The sequence below is a fragment of the Tachysurus vachellii genome, chromosome 1, assembly GCF_030014155.1.
Source record: "Tachysurus vachellii isolate PV-2020 chromosome 1, HZAU_Pvac_v1, whole genome shotgun sequence".
Classification (NCBI taxonomy): Eukaryota; Metazoa; Chordata; class Actinopteri; order Siluriformes; family Bagridae; genus Tachysurus; species Tachysurus vachellii.
The window spans coordinates 4,965,578-4,981,125 of record NC_083460.1 but is presented as its reverse complement, the minus strand read 5'-3'; the positions used below and the strand labels follow the sequence as shown (position 1 = coordinate 4,981,125).

The 15,548-nt window shown below is 38.5% G+C and overlaps 2 protein-coding genes and 1 long non-coding RNA gene across 4 annotated transcripts; 1 reads left to right on the top strand and 2 right to left on the bottom strand.

Annotated features, from left to right (window-relative positions):
- Positions 1-2,501: 2,501 nt before the first annotated feature.
- On the bottom strand, positions 2,502-5,704 carry loxl5b (lysyl oxidase-like 5b). Its single transcript, XM_060892382.1, has 7 exons — positions 4,612-5,704; positions 4,414-4,522; positions 4,010-4,147; positions 3,724-3,880; positions 3,534-3,629; positions 3,328-3,443; positions 2,502-3,131 (listed from the first exon to the last, which is right to left on the bottom strand). The coding sequence occupies exons 1-7, from the start codon at positions 5,495-5,497 to the stop codon at positions 3,125-3,127; spliced, it is 1,509 nt and encodes a 502-aa protein (XP_060748365.1). The 5' UTR covers positions 5,498-5,704; the 3' UTR covers positions 2,502-3,124.
- A 2,272-nt stretch (positions 5,705-7,976) lies between these two features.
- LOC132845323 (uncharacterized) lies at positions 7,977-13,752 on the top strand. The gene is made up of 3 exons (XR_009648413.1): positions 7,977-8,081; positions 8,411-8,614; positions 13,587-13,752. It is a non-coding gene; the product is annotated as an uncharacterized LOC132845323 (long non-coding RNA).
- Positions 13,061-15,548, bottom strand: nmrk2 (nicotinamide riboside kinase 2). Of its 2 annotated transcripts, XM_060869255.1 has the most exons (8): positions 15,372-15,548; positions 15,195-15,285; positions 14,412-14,460; positions 13,951-14,125; positions 13,798-13,869; positions 13,604-13,710; positions 13,422-13,507; positions 13,061-13,330 (listed from the first exon to the last, which is right to left on the bottom strand). In XM_060869255.1, the coding sequence occupies exons 1-7, from the start codon at positions 15,395-15,397 to the stop codon at positions 13,422-13,424; spliced, it is 606 nt and encodes a 201-aa protein (XP_060725238.1). In that variant the 5' UTR covers positions 15,398-15,548; the 3' UTR covers positions 13,061-13,330. The 2 variants fall into 2 exon arrangements, with proteins under 2 accessions (XP_060725238.1, XP_060725246.1); XM_060869263.1 differs by lacking the exon at positions 14,412-14,460 and having other exon boundaries at positions 15,372-15,420.

The following is a 15,548-nucleotide window of genomic DNA, read 5'->3' as shown; positions in this document are numbered from 1 at the left end:
AATTTAGTGTAACTTAGTGTAATTTGAGATGATGACACCTCCTTCACACAAAATCTGAATGGGAGAGTCCATTATAAAGCTCAAAATTTAGTGAAACTACATGATCATCTGCATGATCGACCGTGATGACTGATGTTCTAAGAGTGTTCAGCAACATGGCAAAATTTTGTTCATGATTATAAATGACAGGATGTCACACTGTCTTGTCTACAACAAGGCTAGGTCTGCAGGAGATTACTGTAAAACTGGATGTGGATGAAATTAGGAAGAAGGTTTTAGAAAACTGCACTCTATGGCATTGGTGTGAGATCGGTTTTAGCTAGAGACAGAATAAAGTTATTCAGGAATTTATAGCTTGTCGGGATATCAATACACTTTAGGTGATGAACAGCATCATACACAACACAACACATCTCAGGTACAAAACATCCAGAGGGATAAAAGTGCTTCATAGTAAGTGTATAGTACGTTTATCGTTGCGCTTTACAGAAGAGGACAGGCTCGGACTTCCAGCAGATTCTTCCTTCTAAGGTGGCTATGGGCAGCTGGACAAACAGCAACCTCCTTCTTCTCCCCTGCGTGACATATTTGCGAGAAGCTCACCATGGGCAGCTCCTGACGCACACAGAATAACACACTCAACAGCTCCTTGTCTTCCAGTGCAAAAGCTTACTGTGCAACATGCCTTGTGGCGAGTTCCCCATTACTACAAAAGACCCTTTGCAGGACTCTCTATTGACATCAAGGAAAGAGTGAATTTTTATGCGCAACGTGAGCCATATTTATCGTAAATAGCGGCAGGAGAGAACGGGGCCTCATCCGCCAGTCAGACCGGGCGTCCATATGAGTCAATATTAGGCAGGAATACAGAGCTGGGGAAGAATGGAAGAAGGAGAAGAAAACAGGGGGGATTTTCCAGACATCTTTAAAAACAGAAAAGGAGGGTATTCTGGACAAGCTTCAGCTTCTAGCTGGCCAGGACAAACCGTGCTCTATTTAAGTGCTGCTCTCATTAGTCTTAGATTTGGCTTTTGCCCTCCCTTCATATTACTGGGTTTCTATTAAACTGATGAGGTGCATAATGGCGTAATTATGAGCTGCTTAATGATTTCAACTAGCGCATGGTTGCATGAATGTTATTTTACAGAGCGTGAGCCATATGCACTTGAATACCGGGTCATCAGACACTAGTTATACCCTAAATTATGACGTAAATCCTGTTCAGCATGTGAGAAAGTGTGTGTGTTTATGTGTGTGTGTGTGTGTGATTCATTCTGTCATGGAGGACACAAAGCAAGGCACTTTAATACTGTCCCAGCTCAGTCTTCACGAGTCATTGTGAACAAACACACTGATCCACATACAGTCCTGTCTGCAGACAGTCAGACAGCCTGCAACTGCATTTTACATCACTAACCTTTACAACCAGCATGAACAGAAATCCAGGTTCTTCTCACCAACATAATGAAATCATTATGTTACATTCAATACAATCAAACCCAGAGTTATACTGTAATAAATAAGCAGAGAAATTGAGACATATAACAGACATAGAGTTCTGGTATGTGTGTTTAGGAGAGTTACATTTTATTTAGAAAGCTATATGGTGATATATTTATATATATATATATATATATATATATATATATATATATATATATATATATATATATATATACTACAAGACTCTTCTCTGTACTGGCACCAAGGTGGTGGAATGAACTTCCCCTAGAGGTCCGGACAGCTGAGTCACTGGATATTTTCAAGCGGCGGTTGAAGACATACTTATTCAGGAAACACTTCAACTAGCACTTCTTTCCTTATCTTTCGCATTTTAAAAAAAAAAAAAAAAAAAAAAAAAAACAGGTATTCTTTGCAAAAACAAACACGGTTGCTGATTAAAATGAAGTCTGACCAAGGACTTAATTGGTTGCGACAGTAGACCTTGTTCATTGTGATTTTTGTTACACGGTGTGTATTTCTATTGCTGGTACATGTTAATGATTCCCTTTTTTCATTTCCAATAAGTGATTGAAATATTTTTTACATAAGTACATAAGTGCGTCGCTCTGGATAAGGGCGCCTGCCAAATGCTGTAAATGTAAATGTAAATATTTATTTGGCCTTCATCGGTGAAGAGCCTCTGAAGAGTTGAACTTTTATTCAGAATGAGAGGAAAGTGTATTAGTGTATTACTATAGTGAATACAAAAAAAAAAATATTTCAATCACTTATTGGAAATGAAAAAAGGGAATCATTAACATGTACCAGCAATAGAAATACACACCGTGTAACAAAAATCACAATGAACAAGGTCTACTGTCGCAACCAATTAAGTCCTTGGTCAGACTTCATTTTAATCAGCAACCGTGTTTGTTTTTGCAAAGAATACCTGTCCAATATGCCTGTTATTTCAGCCCTGATAGTTCATACAAACAGACAAAACAGGCTTCAGTGAGGTTATAATTCAATACCAAAAGAAACATAACTCAGTTTCAGTATTAGAGTCTGTAATGTTTATTGTGTATCAGGGAAACGGCCTCAGCCATGGAATGTCTCTAGTAATAATGAAAGCATTGGGAAATTACACGCAGTCAGACTACATGGTTGTTGTTGGGTTTTTTTTTCTTTTTTGGATGCTGCCTCACATTCTTACACAGCATGAATGAAATACTTCATGTAGTTACCCTTTCTAGTGGTCTACACTGGAGTCACCGAAATTAAACACAAGTAGAAAAAAAATACTCAGGTCTTAAAATGAAATAAAATAAAATGGAAGAACACCAAACCTTTACAGATTCATGTGTAATAAATACAAAGAATTTAAAAGCAATTGTCTATACACATCAAATAACACAAAGTACATATTCATAACAACAGGATATAAATAAAAGGTAATAGAAAAATGCCATTTTTTTAAATTCTAATACTGCAATCAATAGTCTATTAAACTACAAATGAAAAAAAAAATTGAAAGCAAATAACAAACATACAGTACAACTAGTATAACATGTTATTCCAGCAATATTTCAAGTTTTTGTTGAATGCTCTAATGAAAGGAATGACTTAGATGTCCAGCTTACAAAATAAGGAGAAATATGAAGGAAAATATTTGTCCAAGATTTTAGTTCCTGTGAGGAAAAATTATGAATCAGTCGCTAATTCTTTAAAGTATGAAAATACTGTAATTATAATCCAGCAGCAGAATTAAATATTTAGGTTGAATCAAATATCACCCAAGTGAAGCAAAAAGGAATTAAAAACTAGCGAGGGATTAATAACGATCAACGTAAGAGTTATTATCCAATGAGAAAACATTAATCTCACCTGGTTATCCTGCAGTGTCGAGTCTGGACTTGATGACCGCTGTAGAAAACCTCACAGCGCACCACATTGTTAGAGAAATCAGACTCAGGAACCAGATAGTTTGGGTTAACTGTGATCTACAAACATAAAAAAATTGCAATACTGTAAATCTTTTGTGTCACTGGTTATATTTGAGTGTCAAATTCAATAAGCAGCACATTTCTCACCTTAAGGATGTAGTTACCCGGAGGAACATCCGTGATGTCGATCCACTGGCAATCAATGTTAGCAGCGTAGGTGTCGTGGCACCCAGGGCTCAAACCCTACAAGGCAAGTTATCAGTGTATTCTATGAATATATTTCCTTGTTCATGTGCGTTTGTGTTTGGTTGTGTTTATGTGCTATTTGTATGTTTACCTGCGTGTGTGCAGTGCAAGCGTAGCGACGACGGAAGCCTGGGTTACAGCCAGTGTCCTCCAGACAGAAGCTGGCTTTGTGTCCCTCTGCCACCTTACGGCCAGTGTTTATGTCCAACAGATCATAAAGACTGAACGCATCCATGCTGTGGTAATGCCTGTGGAATGTTCACAAAGGAGGACGTATTTATTACATTTAAACCTACAGGCAGTCCCCTGTCTTACAATGAATTTGGCTCCTGATGAACACTTCTTCAGGACAAATGTAATTGTATAATAGTGCTTACTGATGACAGCTGTGCCATTCCCATTGGTGTCTGGGTTTTACAGGAAGAAAGTCTGCTGTGCCGAGGTTTTGGACCTTCTGAGGGAAACGTAGCAGAACCCTGTAGTCAAGGTCCCTAACTGTTGGTCTATAAGCTGACCTTAGAAACAACATATAACACCATTAACAGGTGGATGAGGGAATGGGGACATAAAGTCTTCTGGGTGTGGTCTACAATGATTAATTATCTTTAATACGCAGTTGATTAGTTTTGTTGGTTACAAGATAAAAAGCAATATTTGATTTACGCATGTCTTGGATAATGATTTACATTACTTCAGAATTGTTTTTAGACTACTTCTAATAACACACGGGTGAATACATGCATTCATTTTAGTAGGACACAATTCATTAGGGAAGACTTACCGCGCGAGACAGTTCTCTTCAGCTGCGCACCGGAGCGCATACATCTGCATGCGCTGTATATAGGTGCCAGACTGAATGGAGTACGGATCTGGCACGAGATCTGGGAGACCTGCACACACAAAGAGGTGAACTGTTATATGTTATATTCATCATTTCTGTAGGAAAATGTTCTTAAAGTCGTTCCGACACACAGCTCACCGTTGTGGAAATATCTCGTGCCGTAACCGGTTCCAGGCGGGGGACGGCGCGTGCGCGCAGTTCCAGCCCGTCTGCCGGATGGATACACGTTATAGAAAACGGTATTCCTGTGGTTTTTCAGTGGGTTTCGTGGGTCGTCACCGACCATGTTGTCGGGTGTCGCTTCTTCCTCGCTGGTTCCGAGTGGACCAGGTGCTGTAGCGGCAACATCACCCACGCTCTCCTCCCCAGTGATTGTAGGATATGGATAGGATTGGTGCGCGTTCACGCTCTCCATACGCGTGCTCTCCAAGTTTGTGCGCACTGCGCTTTCAGGGTGCAGCTCTTGAATGTCTGTACTAAGCGGCCCGGCCACCCGGTTGGCGCTATGATCAACATCCGTGGTCGAGGTTGGTCTTCTGGGGACGCCGCTACCCGAGAATTCTGTTAAGAACGGTATATTTGTATTGTTTGTGGTCGCGGTGGCGTATCGTCTTGCGCCTGGTGCCCCTGCAGGTCCTTGACGTAACGGTGCGACCAGATGCGCGAGCCTAGCACCCGTGGCACGTCCGCTCGCCAGGATGTAGTGTCTGCCGTCCGGTCCCATGACCGTGGACGCCGATCCGCTGGAACCTGAGTGCGACGTCGTTACGCGGTAGTGAGCGAAAGCTTCTCCAGGAGGAACGGGACTGGCCGCCTGGCTTCGGCTGCTCAGGTACACCCGGGAATCCCTCCTAGAGTGTAAGGGTGAGTGGTACTCAGTTCCCGTGCTCAGTAAGCTGTAAACATGCCCGTTATTCTCCCACTGGATCCTCTGCGTCCACGGGACGACTCGGTCCCGCGCGTGCTGCCCAAACACCAAACTGACGAGCATGCAGCATAAAAGCAAAACAACCAGTTTTGCCATCTTGACCACAAAAGATAAATCTGATGCGTTTCCCTCAGGAGATTTAAACTGAAGGGTAACACCACTTCACCACCAAGTGGTTTCAGCAATGCTGCCCCGCACTGTGGAGGAAACTCCTCCAGGAACCTAGAAGAGGGAGCGCCGGCCGGTCTTTTGTCAAAAACGATGAAGTTTACACACGCATGCACAGACTTAACTGACTTAACTCTTTCTCACCCGAGTCCACGTACACCTCATGCTATCATTCCGGCCCGTAATTGTATTGACCCGAAGCAAACTTTGCGCACAGGCGCCAGTTTTACGTCACGTGTCTGTCAACATGGGGAACGTTGTCTGCGTGCTGGCATCTGCACAGGCCACGAACTGGCCTGTTATCCAACGTTGAACATAATACTCCTTCTATGAAACTTTTGGGCAATGTCCCAAACCGCATACTACAGTGTTAAATACCATGTAAAAACTGGTCCTAACTGACAAGTTACTGTGCTGCACAGGGGTGTAGGATACTATAGCCTTATTCTAGCATTTATTTCAGGATGACTGATTTTTTTTTAAAGAAGGGTCCTAAATTGTGCAATTAGGGATGATTGCAATGAAATTGACAGACATTTTTTAAAAAAAAATAGTCTGTATATATAGACAAGTGTATATAGTTAGTATACACTTAGTGACCTATAGTGAATCTGTATCCATGTATTAATTGATAGAGATTTCAAAGCACTTCTGTAAGTTGCTCTGGATAAGGGAGTCAAATGCCACAAAAGTATGCTGTGTCCTATAAAGAACCATTTTAGACTGGTGGTGAAAGTGGCACAGAAAAGGGGCAATTTAGGAACAATAAAAATTTCTTGCTACCTCTTTTACAAGACTACAAAGATTTTCCAAGGATTTGAGATTAATCCTTATTCCGAGTTTCCACTAAAATTCTGAATTCTCATGATATGGATTGTGAATGTAGAAGAATAAATGAATCTTCTGTCAATATCCAGAATGATAAACGATCAGGATATTTGGCTCTTAGTGACAGGTAGAAGGAACATAAACAGAAAACTGTGTGTTTATTACCACAGGTTCCATTATCGCATGAATGAATGGTCAAGAAGGGACACATATACACAGGCTTCATAGTTTTATAGTATACTAGGAATAAAGTGATGATATAAATTTGGAATTCGAGAAACTGACCTTTTTTTTATCTTTTAAACATCCTATGATCCATCTGTGTCACCCACATGGAAAAACTCCTCAAGTCATACATCAGACTATCTGACTATTTACATTTCCAAACACTAGTCCTGAAATTAAGTAGATTTATTAATCCCCTACTGATTCAGCTAGTTGGTTAGGTGGCATCCAATTCTGATTGATTTCGTGTAGGGAATACACTATATGTGCAGGACATGAGGACCTTCAGGACGAGGGATAAAGGACCCTGCAAGGTAAAAAACATCTAACCGGATTCTCACCAGACTCCCACAAGGTGGCGCTATATGTTCAGTTATTGAAGAATAACAATTATAACATGTAGCCCATACAATTTCATATCAATCTGAAAAAATATTGGCTTGAACATGGAAAATTGCAGATAATGTTTTAGGAATGAGAGTCTCTTTAAATCTGCAATAGCCTATTTCTAAAACAGATAGAAATAGAAAGCTGGAAATCTGTATATCTCAATCCAACACGATTTCCCTGAAAGTTTTGACTCTTTCCTATGTGATCTCAGTATTTTCACCTTTGTGTGATTCACCTCTGTGTGAATTTGTTGAAAAAAGGTCACAAGCCTTCGAACTGCACGTGTGAACTCAAGTAGACACGTGACACCACGTGAACAGTGTGTGACCATTTAAACAGGAAGAAAGGAGACAAAATCACTGTTGAATGTCTGAAGTCGCATGGAAAGCTACCACATGGCAATAAATAACGCCTGAGAAATCACAGGAGAAAATACAGACTCATCCGCACGTCAAGTAGCTTAAAAAAGCGTGCGAGTCGTGTGATTATTCTGTAATAACCCTGTAATAAATTGCTGTCATGCCTAAACGGCCAAAATATTGAACTTTCCATGATATGGGGCAAGCGAAATCCTGAACAGAGTTTCTATAAATAATTCTAAATAAATAATAATTAGATATAGAGAAGTGCGTAAATGCGCACCGGTATCATCTGTTCCTGGAACGGTCTCAAGTAGCCTGATATATGTGCCATTAAAATTCCGAAGAAAGACATTAGAGAGTAACTGGATAGATGTTTTTAAAAACAAAAGAAAACTAGGCAATAAAATATCATGTTTGTATTGCATATTCTTGTAGCTCATATTTATTCTACACTATATTATACCGAGTAATTCCACCTGTCCTGGGTGGCCTACTGCTGCAAGCCAAATAGGGCAAAAGCACACCAAGCATCTGAAGTCTATTATTAACCTGCAAACTGATCTGTTTTTTTTTTTTCCTTCCAAAATTACCATTGGAACCGCCTCTTCTGTCCAGGTTTACAGTGTATAAGAAGTACGGATCCAGAAGAACTGTTTGGCTCAAGACACTTCCCTCCAGCAGGACACTAAGATACAATGTAGACTACAGTAAGTATAAAATATTACATTGAGTATTTAATTGTGTATCTAAAAGTGGACCAAGAAAAAAATATGAGTAAAATCCAATCACAAGCAAACGTTTGGAGGCTGTCAGTTGTAGTAAATAAACAATTGCAAGTTACTGGAAATAAAATATATTCAAATATTGGAAATAAAATGTATCGAAATGTCTTGAAACTCCTGGTCAATAACATTGTGTTGTGAAATAAAACGTATGAATACAATATATATATATATGTTGAAAAAAAATCCCCTTATGCTCCCGACATCAAACTAATATGTTTCTACACTGAAATAATTTCGTTTCATGAACCTAGGTTATCCAGAGCGACACATCTTTGCCTCATGTGAGATTAAAATGAAGATGGTCTTAAGATATCCCCCCAAAAGGAATATTCTTGCTTTATTTTTCTATACGCCCGAAGCCACGTAAAGAAACAAGGAGTTACCAGCTAAATGATAGCGACCTGTGGGCTGAAAGTCACCTTTACTTTCCTTCTGAACATATGGAGTTACGGCAGGTGAGAAAATGTGCAAATGAAGCTTCGAGTTATTCTGCGAGTTCATCTTGGGATACCGAAACATTCTAAACACTCACTCAGAGGATTATTAATAATTTTGTCCATATGATCCAGTGTTGCCAACTCTTAAAGGGAAAAGCATATAACGTATGCTCAAAAAAGTCTCTTAAATACACCAAATGACATCATATGATAAGCTGTCATGATCATTTGCATAACAAAATGTGTTACATGAAAGAAGGAAGACTTTCTGAAGAGACTTGGGTCAGAATTTAAGTTTGACCAAATTGTGATAGAATAGATTTTAACACACTTATTGTACAAAGAAGTATAATAGTCATGGCACCATAAATATACTATCATTTATATCCAAAAAAATAGACACAAAGATAATGGTTATGAATGGCATAACATACTTATATAAAATATTGCTGAGAAAACAAGACCAAATCAATGCATGGGTGGGACAAATAATGGTGTTGACCGATTGGTTGTTTGGAACAATGGTGATCAGTGACTGGTCATTAGGAGCACCGGTGACAGGCTTTTGGGAACAAGGGCTCCAACAAAAGCAACTAAGTCAAGCTTTAAACAATGGTGAACCTGCTCTCTCAACTCAGCTGTCAACATCTGCTCCAAAAGTCATTTGATTTGTCTCAAAACTCACACTGTCACACTGATTTGATTCAATGTTTATCCTGGCTTTTAAAGAAATAATATATTATAGTACATACATGCATGCATATTCACATGTATTCATTTGGGATATGTTTTTATCTGAAGACATTTGCAATTGTGCAGAGATGATGAACATTAATAACCCAAAGTTGGCCTTTTAGAGGTGCTATGATTTGATTTTAAAACCATTTGAGCCATCACTTCCCCTCATGCACTTAACATATCTATCCTTACAACTGATTAACAAGTTATACACTGTAAAGCAATTCGCTCATAAGCGACTTTCAAAAATAACCAGCAGCAGAATATCATATGACAGAAGACGAATTTGATATTCTGTCTTGGCACAGCTGTCACAAGATTGAGAAATGTTAGCACACGCCTCACATATCACAGATTGTAAGATTTTTACTATGGCCAGGCTATGAGATATGGACACGTGCTGCATCAGCATTGTCGTAAATATAACATGAAGGATGCATCCTAAATAAAATGTTTAATAAATCCGAAACGAACGCTTAGTTTGCCTCTTAGGACAAGAAAATAAGCAGCAAGCTACAAGAACTCCAAATACTGCTGATCATGTGCAAATACTTTGTAATCTCTGCACAAATCACACAGAAAATGTCATTTCAAAATCAAAATATGCTTTGAACAGATCGTGGTGTCATTTTAGATTTCTAAATCATTTTGGAAAGCTTGATCTACATAAACAAAGAGACCTACACTTTGTTAATCTGTGAATGAAAAGAAAAGATACAGTGATAACACTTCATATTTAGATATGAAGGCTTACTTAACTAATATTTACAGTCTTTAAAAAGTGGTCTTCAATGACACTTTTTATAATTTTTAAGAGGAAAAACAGATTTAGTAGCATGGGTTTCAGTATAGGTTTTCGCCAGAGGAACAACTGAAGGACCCTTAAGAGTGTACAGCATTAATTAACACTACCAAACCCTAAACTTCAACATTAATGAACCATATGTAAAAGTAAATCATTAACTGGTCAAATAAGCGTAATAATGAACAATAAAATTAACAAACAACCAAAAACCTAATAAATAATTATTATAGAAATAAATCCATAAAGACCAAGATTGTGGTTATTTATAGAGTTCATCAGCGAATCGGAATGCTTTTCCACCGTTTACCCCCTGAGTCCCGCATTGTTTGACAATTAATATTTGCTTAAATATCCTTTCATTTTGTTCACTGATAATTGATATGTGCTTGTGGTCGGTTTGGTGAAGGTTAGTTTTAGTACATTTCAACAAAAGTGCATTAAAAGTGCATTACATACATTTGTAATATTTGTTAAAATTCCAATTTATTAGCATTAATGTTTAGAGTTTATCTAAGTTATGTTACAAGTTAGTTCATTGTAAAGAATTCCTGAAGAACTTCAGAAAAGAGTATAAGCCACTGGTTCTTACTGATGTTTATTTTGGACACTAAACCTTCTTAAAATGACCTCTGATACTTCTGTGTTAAGCTAACAGAATAGTTTGAAGAACATTGGGACTACATGTGACTGGCAGTCATGTGACAAATGTGTGAAATGTTCACTGAGACACATATATACACAGCTGCTGCTGTTATCCTGCTATTCCAATTATGAAGGTCTGGGATTAACCTTCAGCTTCTATCTGAAATTCCTTTCGCAGCAGGTCTTGAGGAGGTGAATCGGAGCCTGGTTGGTTACCAGACACAATAAATTAATACACTACGTATTATATTATCTGGATAAAGCACTAACAAATGTGTAGGCTTGTAATTGATCCCTTAAGCTCCCTGAACACATTAGTAGGCCCAGACTACAGTATCTAGTTCAGTGTAGTTATTGTTGAATATTATTATATTGAAAACTGAATATTATTAGACTGAATAATAATTTTGAATAACATATCAACAGCCTGTCAGGCAGCTGTTAGACTTTATCCTACTGAAGGGATTCTGGGAGAAGTGCAGCTGGGAGATCAGTGGTGATTATTTCTTTTGACAGTGAACGTTTCTGGTCTAATGTTTGGAAAGCTGCAGGTTTATTAAACCCCAGGACACTAAAAAAGAGACACTGTTTGGGTCCATAATCAAGCCCTTAAGCTCAAGCATTTCCGTTCTGTTCTTGCTTTGGACAAATGTGCCAAATATACTAATTAAATATGTTACACAGGCTTTGAGGTTAGCACAGTTGTCTCACACCTCCAGGGTTGGGTGTTTGATTCCAACTTCTTCCTGTGTGTGTGGACTTTACATGTTCCCCTTATGCTTTGAGGGTTTCCTTCCTCAGTCCAGTCCATCAAGACATGCATTATAGGCTAACTGCCATCTTTAAATTGTCTGTAGTGTGTCTGTAGGTTATTGTGCCCTGCGATGGGTGGATACCGTTTCCAGTGAGTCACCTGCCTTGTGCTCCCTGGGATAGATTCCAGGTCCCATTTGACCCTGTGTAGAATAAGCGCTATAGAAAATGCATGTATATAAATTTCTGTGAATAAATCTTGGCTCATGATTTCATAAATATTCCAGGAGCCTACTTTCCTAAGTATAAAGATCAGTTACTTTAATGACACCCAAAGGTCATGACTTACAGCCATGTAGCTATCTTCGGCGTCCCACCAGACTACCTCTATCTGCCAAATAAGAAAATAAACTATATGCCATAAATGTCTCTTGTAGATCATAGGCAAATACTTTTACATTGGAAATCACCTAATCCCCCCAGCCGAGCATGGTTGGCTCGCAGACGTAAAGTAATGTATGAATTTAGAAATGACTATGAATCACTTTGATGAGAATCTTCCTATATTTATATCATAAATAAATGTATCAAACAGGATGTATTGTCTTGTCACATCTTTAACCCTTAGTTGTCAAATATACTGTGATTCTTTTTTTTTTTTTTTTTTTAATGTAATTAATAGCTATTGTTAATGTTTGGGGTTGGGGGTGGTGTAACACTGATACTTGTATATTTCTGTGTCACATGTCCAATAAATCTATATTTGATTTAAACTATACAGGTGCCTAAGACTTTTCCGTAGTATTGCATGTTGAAAGAAAAAAAAAAAGAAATAGGAATAATGAATGAATTGACTCTGTATTGTGGATAAACCTATGACATGCCTCTTCATTGATTTTCATGGTATAATTCAGCATTAAAAGGCTTATGATGATTAAAACCTGCCCTTCTCCACCCACCCAAATCTTTTCAGACCAAAATTGGGCAGAACTTGATCTTAAGTTGAACTTCTAGGGAACCGTTTTTCCCCTCTTGGTGTCTGTGGTGCCAGAGAGAATGCCAGTCTGCTTCTCACCTTTCACCCAAGCAGATCTCGTGAGTGCAGGATGACACCTCAATCAGGGAAAGTAGGGCAATGGTGGTGGTGTATGTGTGTATCTCTGCGAGCGAGGGCAGAAATATTTCAAGAACCCGTTCCTAAATATAACCTGACTTTCTGCCACCCTTCCCCTCCCATATGCCCTGAAGTAGGCACTACAGCTTTAATTACCATGCACAAGATAAGACTCGTCCTCTTATCAGCTGACGGTGGCTTTTCACATCTGAGCAGGTGTCACTGAAAAAGCCACCGTGTGTAACATAGGGAAGGGATTTTCTTTTAAAATGAATGAGATTTGATTCATAACTCACAATTTTTAAGATGTGGTTTAAAAGTGATTCATTATACGTATGTACTCTGTGTGTATACACAATCTGTTTTGTCAGGATTCAAACATATAAAATAAAATAAAAACACAACCAAAGGGTCATTTTTTCATTGTGAAGGTTCACAATTCATTTTAAAATTCAACAGCCAGTCATGCTATACAGCAATTCATTTATATTTCAGCAGCCATAGATGCTTTTTATATAAAAGAAAAGCTACATACAACAGAGCAATACAAAATTGTAATTGATGCATCTAAAATAAGTCCATTACAATATTTACACAAGTTCATATTCCATGGTAGAACTGATTCTCTTAATTTACTATTTACAGTTCTGTACACAAGCGACTCCAGGTGGTTTTGGCTGTGCTGGAAACAGAAAAGGAAACGGTGGTTAAGAATGGAGTGGAATTAAAAAAAAGTGAATTGAATAATAAAAAAGAAGGAAGAAAGGATTTACTTATAACTTATTCAGCAGGGTGTTCTGGAGGTCCTCGTAAACCTGGTTGTAGAGCTCATCCTTCGATTTCGTGCCATCCAGATATTCTGTAGGAGGAAAAAATAATAAAAAAAGATGAAGAATGTTGAAGAACTACATGCTAATGATGTCTCTTTATATCCACAGATTGATGAATCACTTACGAATTTGCATGCAGTTGCTCTCCATCTCTTTCCTGTGTTTCAAGTACATGGGCCACACGTGACCGTCAAACAGACCGGGAGGGTCAGGAACTGTGTAGGTTCTTGTGCTATGTTTGGAAATTACCAACAATAAACAAGCAAATTCTTAATCTAAACTCTCCATTCATCTGATTACCAGTTGTTGCAATTCATACCTTCTTCTCCTCTTGCACTCCTCGTACGGAATGGTCACATAATAGCACTTGTCATAGATCTCAATCAGAGGTCTGCAAAGCAAAATTAAAAGCTATAGCATATAATAAACCAAGTTGAAACTCTGTTGAAATGCCAAAGAAATACAAACCCACTTGTAATTATAGAGCAGAAATCCCTCCACAATGAGTATATGAAGCTCTCTCTCAGGATCAGACCCTCCGGTTAAGGGCGACAGGGTCACGCCATGAGAGCGAGCAAACTTCACTGGGTTCTCCATCCAGCCTTTTACAGTGTTCACCATGGCCTCCATGTCCAGGGCTGTGATCACTGCACAGGGGCGACAGACAAACAAACAGCGTTCTCACAAACCACGATAATGGCTCTGCGAATTATAACATTTGTGTCTTCTGTATACTTTTTTCTTTTTAGAGAAGTTAATGGTTAATATTAAGATGTTATAACATTTACAAACAGTCAAATAGTATCCATTAAGAAAGAAATTTTAGGTTTTAGGTTCATGTTATAGAATAAAAGGGTAAACAAATATGGTCATGGAAAGATGAGGAATACATTACTTTCGTTTATTTTTCCTACAGCCGAAAGCCACTCTTACCATCCCACTGTCTAAAGCCGTCCTCCCCGACCTCTATTTGATCTTGGGGCTGCAATAACAGTGACCAATAAAACATTGCTGCAGATCGCGCACGCAGTGCTGATCCCACCTGGACATATGACGCCAAGCCCTCCAGCTAAACATGGATGTCTTGTTCAGTTCAGTTCAATTTGCGTCAATCAATTTGGTTAACCGAACTCTAGGCAGTTAGGCCTTGTCTGGAAGTTCAGTGGAACTGATCGAATAATTAGGTTTACTGAACTGAATCTTCAATGGATGTTGAAAACTTGTTGATTTGTTTTTCTTTGAAAATCACTAAATTAGCTTCATTGATAATGCATTGTACAAACAAATATACAATTGTTGTGCTGCTGTAGACTGCGTTGTGTATGCAATGAATACAAAAAAAAACAAAACAAAATAGTGACATAAAAGCAAGTCCAAAACAAATGAATGTCTGCTACCTCTGCGTCTACATGTGTGTGGTGCCTCTAAGGTTAATCGAGAGGTAAAATCGAGACATTCATTTCAAGTGGGTTTGAGGGTGGCTGTCCAGGAGAACACCAGCATAAGGAGTGTAAGAACCACATGGCACGGACAACAAGAACACACCCACAAAAACAGTACACAGAAATACCTACTTTTTACCTGTGTATTCCCTACAGTCATCCTATACCAGCCCTTGTGATAACCTTACTGTAATGTTCCGAATTAAAAGAAGCTACATTCTTTTCTCTTTAGATTAGACATTAACAGGTGGAACAAAACGTGGACATTACATACCTTGAAAAAGTCATCTTGGTGTATAACACAACAGTTTGGCAAGATCTTCACAAGCCTTTTGGTCAGGGTGGTTTTCCCACCATTGGTCACACTGCAAAATGTTTACAGTTAATAATCGTATAATTCTAAATAAATTCTATACTTAACTAATAATATAAGCAATCCTTAAAGACTTACCCTCCGATTCCAATGATACACTTCATTTTAAATGGGATTTCTCTTGGTCTTTACAATGTCAAGGAGACACTAGGTGCAAATAAATGAAAGAAAGGGAAAAAAAAAGAAAGAAAGTCGTGGGAATGCTTTATTTTTTTTACAACCCTTTCCTCCTCCTTTCTACCACAATCCCCTCCT